The sequence below is a fragment of the Cetorhinus maximus genome, unplaced genomic scaffold (genome assembly GCF_964194155.1).
Source record: "Cetorhinus maximus unplaced genomic scaffold, sCetMax3.hap1.1 HAP1_SCAFFOLD_296, whole genome shotgun sequence".
Taxonomy (NCBI): domain Eukaryota; kingdom Metazoa; phylum Chordata; class Chondrichthyes; order Lamniformes; family Cetorhinidae; genus Cetorhinus; species Cetorhinus maximus.
In genome coordinates this window covers 201,652-220,611 of record NW_027596250.1, presented here as the reverse complement: position 1 = coordinate 220,611, position 18,960 = coordinate 201,652, and the positions used below count along the sequence as shown (strand labels likewise).

General features: G+C 54.0%; 1 protein-coding gene across 1 annotated transcript in view; it reads left to right on the top strand.

The window, feature by feature from the left end:
• The window catches only part of LOC144673125 (fibulin-2-like), a 33,502-nt gene extending 15,470 nt beyond the window's left edge, over window positions 1-18,032 (top strand). Inside the window, exons 2-7 of the mRNA XM_078535110.1 lie at window positions 2,417-3,052; window positions 7,610-7,721; window positions 12,496-12,625; window positions 14,645-14,831; window positions 16,551-16,649; window positions 17,902-18,032. Of these exons, the coding sequence (XP_078391236.1) occupies window positions 2,428-3,052; window positions 7,610-7,721; window positions 12,496-12,625; window positions 14,645-14,831; window positions 16,551-16,649; window positions 17,902-18,032 (1,284 nt within the window). The 5' untranslated portion in view covers window positions 2,417-2,427. The remainder of the gene's footprint in view (window positions 1-2,416; window positions 3,053-7,609; window positions 7,722-12,495; window positions 12,626-14,644; window positions 14,832-16,550; window positions 16,650-17,901) is intronic.
• Window positions 18,033-18,960: the final 928 nt, after the last annotated feature.

The window sequence follows — 18,960 nt, the reverse complement described above, 5'->3', positions numbered from 1 at the left end:
AGAGAGCGCTGCACTGTCGGAGGGTCAGTGCTGAGGGAGCGCCGCACTGTCGGAGGGTCAGTGCTGAGGGAGCGCCGCACTGTTGGAGGGTCAGCGCTGAGGGAGCGCCGCACTGTCGGAGGGTCAGTGCTGAGGGAGCGCCGCACTGTCGGAGGGTCAGTGCTGAGGGAGCGCAGCACTGTCGGAGGGTCAGTACTGAGGGAGTGCCGCACTGTCAGAGGGTCAGTGCTGAGGGAGCACCGCACTGTCGGAGGGTAAGTGCTGAGAGAGCGCTGCACTGTCGGAGGGTCAGTGCTGAGGGAGCGCCGCACTGTCGGAGGGTAAGTGCTGAGAGAGCGCTGCACTGTCAGAGGGTCAGTGCTGAGGGAGCGCTGCACTGTCGGAGGGTCAGTGCTGAGGGAGCGCTGCACTGTTGGAGGGTCAGTGCTGAGGGAGCGCCGCACTGTCGGAGGGTCAGTGCTGAGGGAGCGCCGCACTGTTGGAGGGTCAGCGCTGAGGGAGCGCCGCACTGTCGGAGGGTCAGTGCTGAGGGAGCGCCGCACTGTCGGAGGGTCAGTGCTGAGGGAGCGCCGCACTGTCGGAGGGTCAGTGCTGAGAGATTGATTGAGGTGAATCGTGTTGATTCATATAAAGGGAGGAAGCTGGATAAACACATGATGGTGACAGGAATAGATGGATATGGGAATGGGGGTGAGGTGAAGTGCGGGGGCGGGGTAGGTGATGGGCCGAATAGCCTTTTCCTTGCTTTAACATTGCAGGTAACTCCGTGCTGTAGACCAGTCAATGGCAATTGAATGTTATTTTACTGCAAAACGCCATTATTATATCAAGCGACAGGCAGATAGAATGAGAGTGAGCTCGGTCACTGCTGTACAGACATTCAGCCAGTAAAGTGACAGGGGACTGAATGGGGCAGCCTGTGGCTGGTTTGTGTGCTGTGAAACCTCTCTTCCTTCAAGCTCGATAACACGATTGCAACACACTGATCAATCGGGGCTGCTTTCACCTAATTATTTATTAACCGAGCCTGTTGGGAACTCAGTGAATCCTTTCAGAGACAAGGCAGCCTGACAGAGAGCAGAGTCAATCACTCACACCTCCTGAGAGTGACAGGAACGCAGCTCTGAGGGGACTCTGTCACACACGGTGACGGGACGCGGGTCTGTGATTCCCCCCACACGGTGACGGGACGCGGGTCTGTGTCTGTGATTCCCCCACACGGTGACGGGACGCGGGTCTGTGATTCCCCCACACGGTGACGGGACGCGGGTCTGTGTCTGTGATTCCCCCACACGGTGACGGGACGCGGGTCTGTGATTCCCCCACACGGTGACGGGACGCGGGTCTGTGTCTGTGATTCCCCCACACGGTGACGGGACGCGGGTCTGTGTCTGTGATTCCCCCACACGGTGACGGGACGCGAGTCTGTGATTCCCCCACACGGTGACGGGACGCGGGTCTGTGATTCCCCCACACGGTGATGGGACGCGGGTCTGTGATTCCCCCACACGGTGACGGGACGCAGGTCTGTGTCTGTGATTCCCCCACACGGTGACGGGACGCGGGTCTGTGATTCCCCCACACGGTGACGGGACGCGGGTCTGTGTCTGTGATTCCCCCACACGGTGACAGGACGCGGGTCTGTGATTCCCCCACACGGTGATGGGACGCGGGTCTGTCTCTCTGATTACCCCTCCACTGGGTCAGTTGTAAGTTAACTGAACCCTCGGCCCCCTCTCCCTTTTAATCCTGTGCTGGAGTTTGGCTCGGTTTCAGGGGTGATTCTCCCCCTAAGGGTGCAATCACACCAATACCCAGCGCTAACTGGTCTCCGAGGCAAGGAACGGGCAGTAAGGAGAAGCATCCTCTTGGCACCCGCTGGCTTTGTAGTTTAACCCTTTGCAAGCTGTTTTATGGCTTACAGTATTCAAGTGAGCTTTGATTTGAGCTGTCTACAATGGCTATTCTCTGTTTCGTTTGGACCTACAGATGAACACCTGCTCCATTAACTAACAATGAACTGCAGCTACCTTTTTACTATATAGTCCCTTTTTACAGACTGAATTTATCCCCAAGTCACTTCTGGGATTAAGGGGGAACTTCTGATTCTGCTACTGATTTCTACTCAATAAAGACAGGGAAAATCGGGAGGATACAGAGGGAGCTTTACTCTGTATCTAACCCCGTGCTGTACCTGTCCTGGGAGTGTTTGATAGGGACGGTGTAGAGGGAGCTTTACTCTCTATCTATCCCCGTGCTGTACCTGTCCTGGGAGTGTTTGATAGGGACGGTGTAGAGGGAGCTTTACTCTATATCTAACCCCGTGCTGTACCTGTCCTGGGGAGTGTTTGATGGGGGACGGTGTCGAGGGAGCTTTACTCTGTGTCTAACCCCCGTTCAATTCTCTCTCCCACAGCTTCCCACGCCATGGCTGCCCATGGCTCGCTGACCGTTGGCGGCGGGATCTTGCTGTGCCTCGCTCTGCTGCCGGCCGGCGTCCTGGGCCAGCGGGACTGCACGGGGGCGGAGTGCCCGGAGTTGGACAACTGCATCGAGGAGACGCTGGAGACTGGGGCATGCTGCGCCGCCTGCCTGCAGCTGGGTTGCGTGTGCCAGGGGTACACGTACTACGACTGCCTGCGGGCTGGGTACCGGGCTGGCAAAATCCCGGCGGGAGCCTCCTACTACGTGGACGGCGGCAGCACCGAGTGCAAGTGCCCGGAAGGGGGCGGGAAGATCCTTTGCAGCTTCATCCCCTGCCCCGACCTGCCCAGGAACTGCATCAAGACCTACCAGCCCCCCGACGGGTGCCCCCAGTGCGCCAGGCTGGGCTGCGTCAGCAGCGGGCAGCAGTACCCGGCCGGGCACTCCTTCCGGGTGGAGCCCTGCACCGTCTGCCACTGCCTGAGCTCGGGCTCCCTGAGGTGCACGGCCGACGCCGGCTGCGGCGAGGAGGAGGGGGTTCACCCTGAGGGCCCAAGTCCCGGGGTCCTCTCCGACCAGAAGGACACCCCACCGGAGGAGAGGGCGCCTTCGGCCGACGGCAAGAGAGGTGAGAGGAGGGGGCGCGGGTTCGGGCCAGGAGGGAAGGGGAGGTTAGCAGGAGGGAGGAGAGGCTAGTGGGGTGAAGCAGAGGCTGGGAGGGGGTTAGAGGTGATGGGAACCTGGGCGGGGTGGTGGGGGGCGCAGGGAAGGGCGTTAATAGAATCCAGGCTGGTTGGTGACGTCCAAGCCAAGAGCTTTTCTTTACGGAGAGAGTTTATTGGCTTTGTTCAATCTCCTCTCCCGCCCAGTGTCCCAGCTATCCCCTATTTATACTCTCTTCTCAATAACAAACTAACTGACAGTGAACAAACTGAAAGCCCCTTCATAGGGGCACGAGAACAAAAGAAAATTTCGAGGGGATACCCCATAAATCGGTTTGAAATGTCACCCCTGGTGGCTGATGGAAGCACCCCGGCCCCTGTGGTGCCCACCGGCCGTGGGATGCCCCGAGTGTACCAGTGGGCGCACCGCGTGCTCCCTCTCCAAGGCCACCCGGCTGCAAATGTGGTCCCGGGAGAGGGGCAGACAGACCCCATCGACCGCCTGCTGCCCAGAACGTATATTGACGCCCGCTAGCGCCGGCGAGACGGTGGCGTCGCGGTGATGTCACCCGACTGGTAATCCAGACCCCACTTCCCACACCCCCCCAAGACTCACGCTCTGAGTGGGCGGGGGGGGGGGGGGAACCCGGGTTCGAATCTCACCCCCCTCCGGGTGGCTAGTGGAATTTAAATTCAACGGATAAAATCTGGAATTTGGAAGCCAGTTTCAGTCACGGGTGAAACCGTCATCGACTGTCGTTGTGAAAAAAAAAACCCATCTGGTGCGCTAATGCCCCTTTTAGGGAAGGAAATCTGCCCTCCTTACCCGGTCTGGCCTTACACGTGACTCTCAGCCATGTGATTGGCTCTTAACTGCCCCTTCATGAATGGCCTAAGGAGCCATTCAGTTCAAGGGGCAATTAGGAATGGGCGACAAACGCTGGCGACGCCCACACCCCGCGACAGAGTTTAAAGGGAATAATAATTGACACTCTCTTGGGGCGGAAGAAATGAACCAATTGAAAACCAAAAAGACAGCCCGGCCCAGCGATAGCCCTCAAGGGGCAGGGGTAACTGAAGGAAAGCTCGAAAAGGGACCTTGCCGAATTAAATTAAAATGTCCAGTTGGGGGCAGTGAGGCACTCCAGCGCCCCCCCCACCCTCCCGAGGTGCCCACCCCAGTCACGGAAGATGCCAAGCATGCCAGTTCGGGCATGTGTGTTCCCTCTCCAGGGACATCTGGCCACAGACGTAGCCCCGGGAGAGAGGGGCAGACGGTCAAGGCCCTGATGACCCATTGCCCTTCACCACCCTACCCCCTCCTCCCCAAAACCCCCAACATGCCTGTTGCCCGGAGCTGTTAATGGCCCCCCCCCCCTCTATTTATACTCTTCTGAGTACCGGTGGAAACCGAATCTAATGAGCCAATGGGGGCAAAAAGCCAATGAAGCCAATTAATAGCCATTTCAGAGGGCAGTGTGAGGACAAGAAAATTTAAAGGGACCTCACATAATTTAATGAGAATGTCACTTTGGGGGCTGATGGGTAAACTCTCCGCTGGTTGGAGTCATACCCAGCACAAGGGAAGGTGGCTGTAGTTGTTGGAGGTCAGTCATCTCAGCTCCAGGACATCACTGCAGGAGTTCCTCAGGATAGTGTCCTGGACCCAACCATCTTCAGCTGCTTCATCAGTGACCTTCCTTCCATCGTAAGGTCAGAAGTGGGGATGTTCGCTGATGATTGTACAATGTTCAGCACCATTCGCGACTCCTCAGATACTGAAGCAGTCCATGTCCAACCAAATGCAGCAAGACCTGGACAATATCCAGGCTTGGGCTGACCAGTGGCAAGTAACATTCACACCACACAAGTACCAGGCAATGACCACCTCCGACAAGAGAGAATCTAACCCCTTGACGTTCAATGGCATTACCATCACTGAATCCCCCACTATCAACATCCTGGGGGTTACCATTGACCAGAAACTGAACTGGACCCAGCCGTATAAATACTGTGGCTACAAGAGCAGGTCAGAGGCTGGGAATCCTGCGAAAAGTAACTCACCCCCTGACTCCCCAAAGCCTATCCACCATCTACAAGGCACAAGTCAGGAGTGTGATGGGACACTCCCCACTTGCCTGGATGGGTGTATCCCCACCAGATTTCCTTCCCTGGAGGGCATTAGTTTACAACATTCAGCAATGGTTTCATGGTCATCAGTAGACTTTTAATTCCAGATTTTTATTGTATTCAACTCCACTGAGTGCTGTGGTGGGATTTGAACCGGGGTCTCCAGAGCATTACCCTGGCGACCAAACCACTAGACCATTGCCTCCCCTATTGATGCTCACTCTCTACTGGCCGCTCACTCTCTGCTCATTCCCTATTGGGCACTCACTCTCTGCTCACTCCCTATTGGCCGCTCACTCTCTGCTCACTCCCTATTGACCGCTCACTCTCTATTGGCCGCTCACTCTCTATTGACCACTCACTCTCTGCCCTCTTTCTATTGACTGCTCGCTCTCTGTTCACTCTTTATTGACCTCACTCTCTGTTCACTCATTGACCGCTCACTCTCTATTGATGCTCACTCTCTATTGTCCGCACACTCTCTATTGACCGCTCACTCTCTATTGACCGCTCACTCTCTATCGATGCTCACTCTCTATTGACCGCTCACTCTCTATTGATGCTCACTCTCTATTGTCCGCACACTCTCTATTGACCGCACACTCTCTATTGACCACTCACTCTCTATTGACCACTCACCCTCTATTGATGCTCACTCTCTATTGTCCGCACACTCTCTATTGACCGCACACTCTCTATTGACCACTCACTCCCTATTGACCGCTCACTCTCTATTGACCGCTCACTCTCTATTGACCGCTCACTCTCTATTGATGCTCACTCTCTATTGACCACTCACTCTCTATTGACCACTCACTCTCTATTGATGCTCACTCTCTATTGACCACTCACTCTCTATTGACCACTCACTCTCTATCGATGCTCACCCTCTATTGACCGCTCACTCTCTATTGACCACTTACTCTCTATTGACCACTCACTCTCTATTGGCCGCTCACTCTCTATTGACCGCTCACTCTCTATTGACCGCTCACTCTCTATTGTCCGCTCACTCTCTATTGACCGCTCACTCTCTATTGACCGCTCACTCTCTATTGTCCGCTCACTCTCTATTGACCGCTCACTCTCTATTGACCGCTCACTCTCTATTGGCCGCTCACTCTCTATTGGCCGCTCACTCTCTATTGTCCGCTCACTCTCTATTGGCCGCTCACTCTCTATTGACCGCTCACTCTCTATTGACCGCTCACTCTCTATTGTCCGCTCACTCTCTATTGACCGCTCACTCTCTATTGACTGCTCTCTCTCTGCTCATGCTCTATTGGCCGCTCACTCTCTATTGGCCACTCACTCTCTGCTCACTCCCTATTGGCCACTCACTCTCTGCTCACTCCCTATTGGCCACTCACTCTCTATTTGCCGCTCACTCTCTGCCCTCTCACTATTGGCCGCTCACTCCCTATTGGCCACTCACTCTCTGCTCACTCCCTATTGGCCATTCACTCTCTGCTCACTCTCTATTGGCCACTCACTCTCTGCTCACTCCCTATTGGCCACTCACTCTCTGCTCACTCCCTATTGGCCACTCACTCTCTGCTCACTCCCTATTGGCCACTCACTCTCTGCTCACTCCCTATTGGCCACTCACTCTCTGCTCACTCCCTATTGGCCACTCACTCTCTGCCCTCTCTCTATTGACCGCTCACTCTCTGCTCACTCCCTATTGGCCGCTCACTCTCTGCTCACTCCCTATTGGCCGCTCACTCTCTGCTCACTCCCTATTGGCCACTCACTCTCTATTTGCCGCTCACTCTCTGCCCTCTCACTATTGGCCGCTCACTCTCTATTTGCCACTCACTCTCTGCTCACTTTCTATTTGCCGCTCACTCTCTGCCCTCTCACTATTGACCACTCACTCTTTGCTCACTCCCTATTGACCACTCACTCTCTGCCCTCTCTATATTGACCGCTCACTCTCTATTTGCCGCTCACTCACTATTGACCGCTCACTCTCTGCTCACTTTCTATTGAGCGTGCACTCTCTGCCCTCTCACTATTGACCACTCACTCTCTGCTCACTCTCTATTGACCGCTCGCTCTCTAGTGACCGCTCACTCTCTATTGACCGCTCACTCTCTATTGACCGCTCGCTCTCTATTGACCGCTCACTCTCTGCCCTCTCATTATTGACCGCTCACTCTCTATTGGCTGCTCACTGTTGACCACTCACTCTCTGCTCATTCTTTATTGACCACTCACACTCTGCCCTCTCTCTATTGACCGCTCACTCTCTGTTGACCGCTCACTCTCTACTGACCGCTCACACTCTATTGAGTGCTCACTCCCTGCCCCTTCACGATGGCCTCCCCGTACTTGGTCTGATGTTTCGATTTCTCCCGGTCTGACCTCTGCTTGGGGTTTGTCTCCTGCAGCCGCGTCTGACGAATCTCTCGCTTCCTGCTGCACCACCGGGCGTCTCTGGGCCTCAGAGGACGGTAAATGCCTGAGGGATCCAATGCACGGCGAGGACTCGGAGCTCTGCAGGTCTGTTTACCTTCTGTTCACCCCAGAAAGCCTTTGGTGATGGAGTTAGAGGCTGGCTTTACACAACTGAGTGATCACTGTCAGTAGTTAGTGTCACAGCGCATCAGTGGGTGTGTGTGTGCACACGCGTGCTCGTGTGTGTATGTGAGAATGTAGACTCATAGACCTTTACAGCACAGGAGGCCATTCGGCCCATTGTGACTGTGCTGGGCAACAAGGATCTGACCACACCAATCCCATTGTCCAGCGCTTGGCCCATAGCCCTGGAGGCTATGGCAATGCAAGTGAATATCTAAATACTTCTTAAACGTTACGAGAGTTTCTGACTCCACCACCCTCTGAGACAGTGAGTTCCAGACTCCCACCACCCCCTGGGTGAAAAAATTTCTCCTCAACTCCCCTCTTACCCTTCCACCTCTTACCTTAAATCTACGTCCCCTGGTTATTGACCCATCTACTAATGGAAAAAAGCGCCTCTCTATCCATGCCCCTCATAATCTTATACACCTCTATCAGGTCCCCTCTCAACCTTCGCTGCTCCAAGGGAAACAACACCAGCCTATCCAATCTTTCCTCATAGCTCAAACCCTCCAGCCCAGGCAGCATCCTGGTAAATCTCCTCTGCACCCTCTCCAGTGCCATCACATCCTTCCTATAATGCGGTGACCAGGACTGCACACAGTACTCCAGTTGTAGCCTAACCAGCGTTTTGTACAGTTCCAGCATAACCTCCTGACTCTCCTATTCTATGCCTCGGCTAATAAAGGCAAGTATCCCATATGCCTTCTTACCCACCTTATCTACCTGTCCCGCTACTTTAGGGATCTGTGGATATGCACGCCAAGGTCTCTCTGATCTTCAGTACTTTCCAGGGTCTTACCATAGTGTAATCCCTTGCCTTGTTAGCCCTCCCCAAGTGCATTACCTGACACTTTTCCGGGTGTATGTGAGAATGAGTGAGAGTTTGTGTGTCAGTGTGATTCACTGTGTGTCCGAGTGTGAGTTTGTGTGTCAGTGTGATTCACTGTGTGTCCGAGTGTGAGTTTGTGTGTCAGTGTGATTCACTGTGTGTCCGAGTGTGAGTTTGTGTGTCAGTGTGATTCACTGTGTGTCCGAGTGTGAGTTTGTGTGTCAGTGTGATTCACTGTGTGTCCGAGTGTGAGTTTGTGTGTCAGTGTGATTCACTGTGTCCGAGTGTGAGTTTGTGTGTCAGTGTGATTCACTGTGTGTCCGAGTGTGAGTTTGTGTGTCAGTGTGATTCACTGTGTGTCCGAGTGTGAGTTTGTGTGTCAGTGTGATTCACTGTGTGTCCGAGTGTGAGTTTGTGTGTCAGTGTGATTCGCTGTGTGTCCTCTCTCCCTCAAATTTGCCGTTATCTCCCCTTTCCTCAATAAAAACACCCTTGACCCCCTTTGTCCTTGTAAACTCCCCTCCCATCTCCAACCCTCCCTTTCCTCTCCCTCGGCCTTGAACATGTTCTCACCTCCCGAATCCGTGTCCTGGAACCGTGAATCCCTCCAATCAGGTGTCTGTCAGTATCCAATCGGCTCTTAGCAAGGTCACAGACCACGTCCCCTGTGAACGTGACAAGGGTAAACTTTCCCTCGGACCATCTGCCGCCTTTGACACGGTCGATCACCCCCCTCCCACGCCTCTCCTGCTGTCGGTTCGCTGGGTGGGGCTGCGCTCACCCGCTTCCATTCCCATCTGTCTAATCACAACCGGCCAATCACCTTCTCTTCCCGCTCCCGCACCGTGACCTCTGGTGTGTCCCCCCCCGAGGATCTATCCCTGATCCCCACCCCCCCTTTCCTATTCCTCATCTACAAGCTGCCCCTTGACGACATCGTCCGAGAGCACAGTGTTAGTTTACACACGTACACTGATGTCATCCAGCTCGACCTCCCCTCCACCTCTCTGCACTCCTCCACTCTCTAAATTGTCAGACCACTGATCCAACATCCAGTCCTGGAGTAGCAGAAATTCCCTCCCATTAAATATTGGGAAGACTGAAGCCGTGGTTTCCGGTCTCGGCTCCAAACTCCGATCCCAAGCGTCCGACTCCACCCCTCTCCCCGGTAACGGGCTGAGGTGGAACCAGACTATTCACATTCGTTACCCCCTTTACTCAATGATCTACACTGCCTCCTATCTCTGTAACCTCCTCCAGCCCCTACAACCCTCCCTATCTCTGTAACCTCCTCCAGCCCCTACAACCCTCCCTATCTCTGTAACCTCCTCCAGCCCATACAACCCTCCCTATCTCTGTAACCTCCTCCAGCCCCTATAACCCTCCCTATCTCTGTAACTTCCTCCAGACCCTACAACCCTCCCTATCTCTGTAACTTCCTCCAGTCCCTACACCCCTCCCTATCCATGTAACCTCCTCCAGTCCCTACACCGCTCCCTATCTCTGTAACCTCCTCCAGCCCCTACAACCCTCCCTATCTCTAACCTCCTCCAGCCCCTACACCCCTCCCTATCTCTGTAACCTCCTCCAGCCCCTACACCCCTCCCTATCTCTGTAACCTCCTCCAGTCCCTACAACCCTCCCTATCTCTGTAACCTCCTCCAGCCCCTACAACTCTCCCTATCTCTGTCACCTCCTCCAGCCCCTACAACCCTCCCTATCTCTGTCACCTCCTCCAGCCCCTACAACCCTCCCTATCTCTGTAACCTCCTCCAGCCCCTATAACCCTCCCTATCTCTGTAACTTCCTCCAGACCCTACAACCCTCCCTATCTCTGTAACCTCCTCCAGTCCCTACACCCCTCCCTATCCATGTAACCTCCTCCAGTCCCTACACCGCTCCCTATCTCTGTAACCTCCTCCAGCCCCTACAACCCTCCCTATCTCTAACCTCCTCCAGCCCCTACACCCCTCCCTATCTCTGTAACCTCCTCCAGCCCCTACACCCCTCCCTATCTCTGTAACCTCCTCCAGTCCCTACAACCCTCCCTATCTCTGTAACCTCCTCCAGCCCCTACAACTCTCCCTATCTCTGTCACCTCCTCCAGCCCCTACAACCCTCCCTATCTCTGTCACCTCCTCCAGCCCCTACAACCCTCCCTATCTCTGTCACCTCCTCCAGCCCCCCTCTCTCTCTCTCTCCTCTATGACCGAGCTTTGGGTCACCTGCCCCTAATTATATGTCGAGTATCCTCTATCCAAAAATCGAACACATCCAAAAACTGCACTTGTTTTTGAACCTCATCGACCTTTAGCTTGGGAAGTCTAGACGTTTGTCTGCACTGTTTATCTTGCGATGTCATAAAAGAAACTTATTACAGTACCCTGCAGTTATTATTGTGATACACCTTACGTCTCTAGCCATTTCATTTACTTCAGACTACAGCTAGCCTAGGCTTACTATACTGTCATGGAAATTGATATATGGTATCCGAAATCAGAAATTACCTGAAATCTGAAACGCGACCGGCCCCAAGGGTTTTGGAGAAAGGATATACTCGACTGTACCTCCTTATGTGGCTTAGAGTCTAATTTTGCTTCACAATGATGTCATGAAGCACATTGGCATGTGTTAATTACATTAATAGCACAATGCAAATTGTGGTGTGGTTGTGTGTGTTTTTGTGTTTTAGTGTGTGTGTGTTTTAGTGTGTGTGTGTTTTAGTGTGTGTGTGTGTTTTAGTGTGTGTGTGTGTTTTAGTGTGAGTGTGTGTTTTAGTGTGTGTGTTTTAGTGAGTGTGTTTTAGTGTGTGTGTGTTTTAGTGTGAGTGTGTGTTTTAGTGTGTGTGTTTTAGTATGTGTGTTTTAGTGTGAGTGTTTTAGTGTGTGTGTGTGTTTTAGTGTGTGTTTTAGTGTGAGTGTGTGTTTTAGTGTGAGTGTTTTAGTGTGAGTGTGTGTTTTAGTGTGTGTGTTTTAGTGTGAGTGTGTTTTAGTGTGTGTGTTTTAGTGTGTGTGTGTTTTTGAGAGTGTGTTTTAGTGTGTGAGTGTGTTTTAGTGTGTGTGTGTGTTTTAGTGTGTGTGTGTTTTAGTGTGTGTGTGTTTTAGTGTGTGTGTTTTAGTGTGAGTGTTTTAGTGTGTGTGTTTTAGTGTGTGTGTTTTAGTGTGTGTGTTTTAGTGTGTGTGTTTTAGTGTGTGTGTGTTTTAGTGTGTGTCTGTTTTACTTTGTGTGTTCTACTGTGTGTATATGTGTGTGCATGTGTTTTACTGTGTGTATATGCATGTGTTTTACTGTGTGTGTGTGCGCCTGTGTTTTACTGTGTCTGTCTGTGTTTTACTTATGTGTGCTGGTATTTTACTGTGTTTACTGTGTGTGTGTGTCTTACAATGTGTGTGTGTTTTACTGTGTGTCTGTGTGCGTGTTTTTGTTTTACTGTGTGTATCTGTGTGTTATACTGTGTGTGCATGTGTTTTATTGTGTGTCTGTCTGTGTTTTACTGCGTCTGTGTGTGTGTTTTACTCTGTGTATGTGCGAGTGTGTGTGTGTCTGTTTCTCTGTGTTTTACTGTGTGTGTGACTCTGTCTGTGTGTTTTACTTGAGTGTGTGTGTGTGTGTATTTTACTGTGTGTGTGTATTTTACTGTGTGTAATTGTGTGTGTGTATTTTACTGTGTGTTTTACTCTGTGTGTATGTTTTACTCTGTGTGTGTGTGTGTGTGTGTGTGTGTGTTTTACTGTGTGTGTGTATGTGTGTATGTTTTACTCTGTGTGTGTGTGTGTGTGTGTGTGTGTTTTACTCTGTGTGTGTGTTTTACTCTGTGTGTGTGTGTCCCGCACGGTGGGATATATCTCTGATCTTGTTCCGCAGGGAGCTACAGAAGCAGTGCTGTCTCTCCACGCTAGAGGAGCTGAAATGTCAGGAAGGTGTGGTGGCTGCGACTCGTGGCAGCTCCTGCTCACCGGAGGCCAACGACGCCTGTGGATCGGACGTGTTTAAGGTGAGGGAAGGTGAAACACACTGCCACTTTCTGATGATAGCTGTTGCTGCAGGACGCGGTGATCGTAACCACGCAGTCGGTAACGTTAGCCTTACACAGCCTTCAGCAGCATCCCGATCTCGAAATGAGCTCCGGGTTTCTCTGAAGTGCAGGTTTCCCCACCTCAGGATGTCCCGAAGTTCCTCACAGCCAATGAAGAACCTCTGATGTGTGATCGCTGGAGGAAATGAGCAGGCTCAATTTGCCCACAGCAAGCTCCCACAAACAGCAATGTGATAAATGACCCAGTTTGTCTGTTGTGATATTTGTCCCCAACCAACCTGTCCAACCAGAGGGAGTTCCCACCACCCACTGTTCCTCTCTTCTTCCAGAACTGGCCTGGGTCCATTTACATTCACCGGAGAGGGCAAAGGTGAGAGTTCATTGAAATAATCGGGTCTGAAGGGAAAACAAATAGGAACGAATAGGAACACGCACACAGTAAAACATATGCATGCACACGTACACATGCACACACACAGTAAAATGCACTCGCACACAAACTAAAACACACACGTACAGAGTAAAACACATACACACACGGCAAAACACACACGGAGTAAAACACACACACGTGCACACACACACACACACACACACACAGTGAAACGCACAGGTGCACGCACAGTAAAACACATGCGTACACACATAATGTAAAACACGCACACACACAGTAAAACACATGCACACAGAGTAAAACACATACACACACGGCAAAACACACACACGCAGTGAAGTGCGCACACACACACACAGTAAAACCTGCATGTGTGCGCGCACACACAGTGAAGCGCACACACACAGACACACACACACGCAGACACACAGTAAAACACATGTGCGTGCACACAGTAAAACACACACACAGTAAAACACACATGCACACAAACAGGAAAACATGCGTGCGCGCACATACAGTAAAACACACACACACACAGTAAAACACATGCGTGCACACATACAGTGTAAAACACACACACACAGTAAAACACGCGCACACACACAAACTAAAACACATGTGCACACACGCACATACAGAGAAAAACACAGTAAAACACACACACGGCAAAACACACCCACACACAAATACAGTAAAACACGCACGTGTGCATGCACGCACACAGACACATAGTAAAATATGCACACACACGCCCAGTAAAACACACACGCACACATACAGTAAACACACACACTTACACACACCTACAGTAAAACATGCACACACACACACACACACACACACAAACATGGAAACACACACACACAGCAAAACAAAAACAGACACGCATGCACACAGAAAACACACATGCACACACAGTAAAACACACACACACACAGTAAAACACTCATGCACGGACACACAGTAAAACATGCGCACACACAGAGTAAAACATACACACACAGTAAAACACACCCGCGCACGCACGCGCACACACACACACCATGCCATGGCATACAAGGCTATGGGCCTGGTCCTGGAAAATTGGATTAGAGTAGTTAGGTGCATGTTTGACCGGCGCAGACTCGATGGGCCGAAGGGCCTTTTTCTGTGCTGTAGACCTCTATGGCTCTATGACACACATAATAAAACATACACGCACACACATTCGGCCCCTCGAACCTGCTCCCCCATTCAATACGACCACGGCCGACCTTCCACCCCGACTCCACTTACCCCGCCTTCCCACTCCCCACCCCCCCTCCGTCCCTCGACCCCCCTCAGCGTCTGGAAGTCCCTTGACCTCCGCCTCCGAACGCACTCGACGAGCTCCCTCCCTCCGGGGCCGTGAGGGGTTCCCGAAGATTCCCAGCCCTCGGAAGCGAAGGGGTTTCTCCTCCTCGTCTCCAGACGAAAACCCAGAGACGTTACCACCCACCACCCCCCCACCACCCCCTCCGTGGCGGCCAGCAGGAGGCAGCGGTCCACCTTCCTGTGCTGTTAAAGCGCCCTGTCTTTTTGTTTATCTGTTTGAATTCCAGCGCTGCTGCAAGTGCTGCACTCTGGGGCACCAGGCGAGGAGCCAGGGGCTGGCCTGTGGGCGCATCCCGGCCCTCGGTCTCGGCTGCGGGCAGCTGTTCACCGCCTGCTGCGGGGAGACGGACAACCACCTGCACCAGCCCGGCCATCGTCGTGAGCCCAGGCGCCCGCAGGAGGCGCCCTTGACCGGTGAGTCCGCGGCCGGGACGGTGGGTGGTGGGGGGGTGGGGGGAGGGATGGATTGGGTGGTTGGGGGGGGAGGTTGCGGTGTTGGAAGGTACCCTGCCCGGACCTCAGGAGTGACCGGGAGGAGGGGACACGGGGCGAGATGGGACTAGCCCCAGGACGAGGCTCGGACCCCCCTCCCCCCACTGGATGACCACAGTCCAGCATCACCATCCCTGGCCCCAGCTTCAGATTGAAGCCTGGGGAGAGGGAAGCGGTGAAGGTGCTGAGGTCTGACTGGCGAAGAGACGTGGACCAGTCTGTAGTCAGAGAGGAGCAGAACGTTTTTATCTTTCAGACAGTGGGCGACGTCCTGTTTCATTCGTTCACAGGATGTGGCCGGGGCCCAGCATTCATTGCCCATCCCTAATTACCCCCTTGAGAAGGTGGGGGGTGAGCTGCCTTCTCGAGCTGCTGCAGTCCCCGTGTCGTGTAACTCTTTCGAGTTATCAACAGATCGCATGTAACTCTTTCGAGTACATTCGCAGTTCTTGGTTTCCGGGAGTGGGACATGAACCCACAACCCTCTGATTCAAAGGCGAGGGTGCTATGGACTGAGCCACAGCTGACACCTCCCCGTGTGGTGTAGGTACACCCACGGCGCTGTTAGGGAGGGAGTTCCAGGATTGTGACCCAGCGACAGTGAAGGAACGGCCGATATATTTCCAAGTCGGGATGGTGTGTGTGGGGCTCGGAGGGGAACTTGCAGGTGATGGTGTTCCCCATGTGTCTGCTGCCCTTGTCCTTCTAGGTGGTAGAGGTGGTGGGTTTGGGCGGCGCTGTCGAAGGAGCCTTGGCGAGTTGCTGCAGTGCATCTTGTAGATGGTACACACACTGCTGCCCCTGTGCGTCGGGGGTGGAGGGAGTGAATGTTTGTGGATGGGGTGCCGATCAAGCGGGGCTGCTTTGTCCTGGACGGTGTCGAGCTTCTCGAGTGTTGTGGGAGCCGCACTCATCCAGGCAAGTGGGGAGTATCCCATCACACTCCTGACTTGTGCCTTGTCGATGGTGGACAGGCTTTGGGGGAGTCAGGAGGTGAGTTACTCTCCGCAGGATTCCCAGCCTCTGACCTGCTCTTGTAGCCACAGTGTTTATCTGGCTGGGTCCAGTTCAGTTTCTGGTCAATGGTAACCCCCAGGATGTTGATAGTGGGGGGATTCAGTGATGGTAATGCCATTGAATGTCAAGGGGGAGATGGTTGGATTCTCTCTTGTTGGTGATGGTCATCGCCTGGCATGTGTCGCCCAGGAGCAGATTCTGTGGGGTCTTTTACAGGGGATTGGGTAAGCTCCCAGTGAGGACAAAGGTTCAGGGGAGAGGTGGGGGGTAGTGCTGGATTAATGAGGTAACTCTGTCAACGAGCCAGCATGGTCCCCGCGGGCTGAATGGCCACCTCCTCTGTTGTGGCCATCTCAAATTGGAGGAGTTTGGACATCACAGGTGGTTGGGGGGTGTTGGAAAGATGTTGCTGATAGCGATGGTGCTATTCGAGCTGGGTAGCCATCACCTGCACGGTCTCATCGTGACCGACCCCGGGAGGGGCGACTCCGCTCGGTTAGGAGGGTGAGCTGCCGTGTAAGGTGGGAAGGCGGGGGTTGGGGGGGGAGAGGAGCCCACCCCCACCCACCCCCAGAAGCCTCAGTCCCTGCCCTGAGTGATCGAACCTTTCTATGATGCCGACAGAGGCAGGCGAGCGAAGAGAGGAGGAGGGTCGAGGGAGCCCGAGCCAGGTGTCTCCGCCGGAGGTGGAGGAGGAGGAGGAGGATGGCGGCCGGTGCCCAGGTACGTAGCCAGTCGGTGCCGGAGCGCGAGGCCTTCCGCAGTCGATCAGCTCACAGGGAGCGCTGCACGTTGGGATACCGGGACCCAGGCTGTTGGCTTGGGGAAGGGGTGCGGGGGTCGGGTGGCTGCCCTCCTAGCCCCACGTAGGAGCCCAGAGCTCAGGGTCTCGAGTCCACCTTGACCCCCCCTCTTGCTTGACCCAAGCTCAGCGTCACCAGGCTCCGGGCTTCAGAAAGGGCCGGGAGTGACCGGCCTGCGATCGCTGTGACCTCGCCGCTCAATAAACCCTCCAATCAAATCACCCAGACAGACCCGGTTCCCCCCGCCCCCCCCACCCCCAGAGCGCCTCTCGCCAGCCCAGGAGGTCACGGCCGAGGGGGGGAGTCTTCTCACGGAATGGTGGGCGCTGCCGCAATGCAGGGGAAGCGGCAGCCGATTTGCGCACAGCAAGACTCCACAAACTGCCAACGTGATAACAACGCGTGTCGTCTGCGGTTTTTTTTTAAGCGAAATTGGTTGAGGGATAAATGTTGGCCCCAGAGCACAACCCGCACCCCCCTCCCCGACCCTTCTGATAGCAGTTGTGGGACTGTTTAGCTTCTATCCAAAAGGGCAGACTGTACTGACCCTCCGACAGTGCGGCGCTCGCTCAGCACTGACCCTCCAACAGAGCGGCGCTCCCTCAGCGCCGACCCTCCGACAGTGAGGCGCTCCCTCAGCACCGACCCTCTGACAGTGCGGTGCTCCCTCAGCGCTGACCCTCCGACAGTGCAGCGCTCCCTCAGCACTGACCCTCCGACAGCGCGGCGCTCCCTCAGCACTGACCCTCCGACAGCGCGGCGCTCCCTCAGCACTGACCCTCCGACAGTGCGGCGCTCCCTCAGCGCTGACCCTCCGACAGTGCGGCGCTCCCTCAGCGCTGACCCTCCGACAGTGAGGCGCTCCCTCAGCACTGACCCTCCGACAGTGCGGCGCTCCCTCAGCACTGACCCTCCGACAGTGCGGCGCTCCCTCAGCACTGACCCTCCGACAGTGAGGCGCTCCCTCAGCACTGACCCTCCGACAGTGAGGCGCTCCCTCAGCACTGACCCTCCGACAGTGAGGCGCTCCCTCAGCACTGACCCTCTGACAGTGCGGCGCTCCCTCAGTACTGTAGCTTGAGAGTGCGTTGGGTTCCGCGCCCAGAGCTGGAGAATATTTAATCGCCATCATTCACTGTTGTTTTTCTGCTCACCGCTTTGCATCGACTCAGCTGACAGTCCCTGCTCGCAGTTGTGTCGGCGTGAGGGATCGTCCATCGTCTGCTCCTGCATCCCGGGATATCAACTGATGAGCGATGGCAGCTCCTGTGCAGGTAATTACCGAAGAAAGGACATCTTCTAACGGCGGGTTAAACATGCTCCTCACGGTGTCCGTGGGGCTGTGTTCTCCAGCAAGAGATTTAACGTAGATCCTGCTCGCTGAGGAGCGACTCGCCTCGTCAAAGCTTTTCGCCTCGCACTCACCAGGACAAACACAAGAATCCCAAATTTCAGATTCTCACAACAATTTATACCGCAGGGGAAACGGGTGCTAATTGGTCGGCAGGTCGACTCTGATTGGCCATGAGGAAAGCAACAGGGAAGTATCGGCCCCCCCCCGAGCCCCCGGGTATTTCAAACACGGCACAAGGGTTTGGACCTTTTACTTGAGCTGAACGGGTTGCTGCGTATGAATGCGCGTGGCTTCCTTTAACACTGGCTTGAAGCCGCACACCATTCAGACGCAGGGACCCGTCCTCCGCAAACAAAAGGAACACGTTCAAGCCTCCCGCCTTTTTTGAATCACCTGGAAGCTCGGGGAGTCTCTGGTTCCCCGCTGCTTTCCCCATGGCAACACCTGGGCCAATCAGAATCGACTTGCCGACCAATCAGCACCTGCTTCTCCTGCAGTATGAATTGTTGTGAGAGTCTGAAATTTGGTATTCTTGTGTTTGTCCTGGTGAGTGCGAGGTGAAAAATTTCGGCGAGGTGACTCACTCTTAAGATATGCTCCTTCCCCTGCCCTGTAACTGCGATTTATTTCTAGTGCACTCCAGGTACTTCATATATTCCACATGTCGCATCATTATAATTTCAGTAATGACTTTTACGAAAATAATTCTGGCTCCCTGTATCTTCTTCGAGTCCTATTTCTGACTCCTTCACTCTCTTTTCATTGTCACCCTTTCTTGCAACACGTGTCACCGCTCATCTCTTCCTCCACCTGCCTCTCTCTCTCTGTCAATCCGGCTTCACTCTGATTTCTGTCTCTCTCTCTCTCTCTCGCTGGG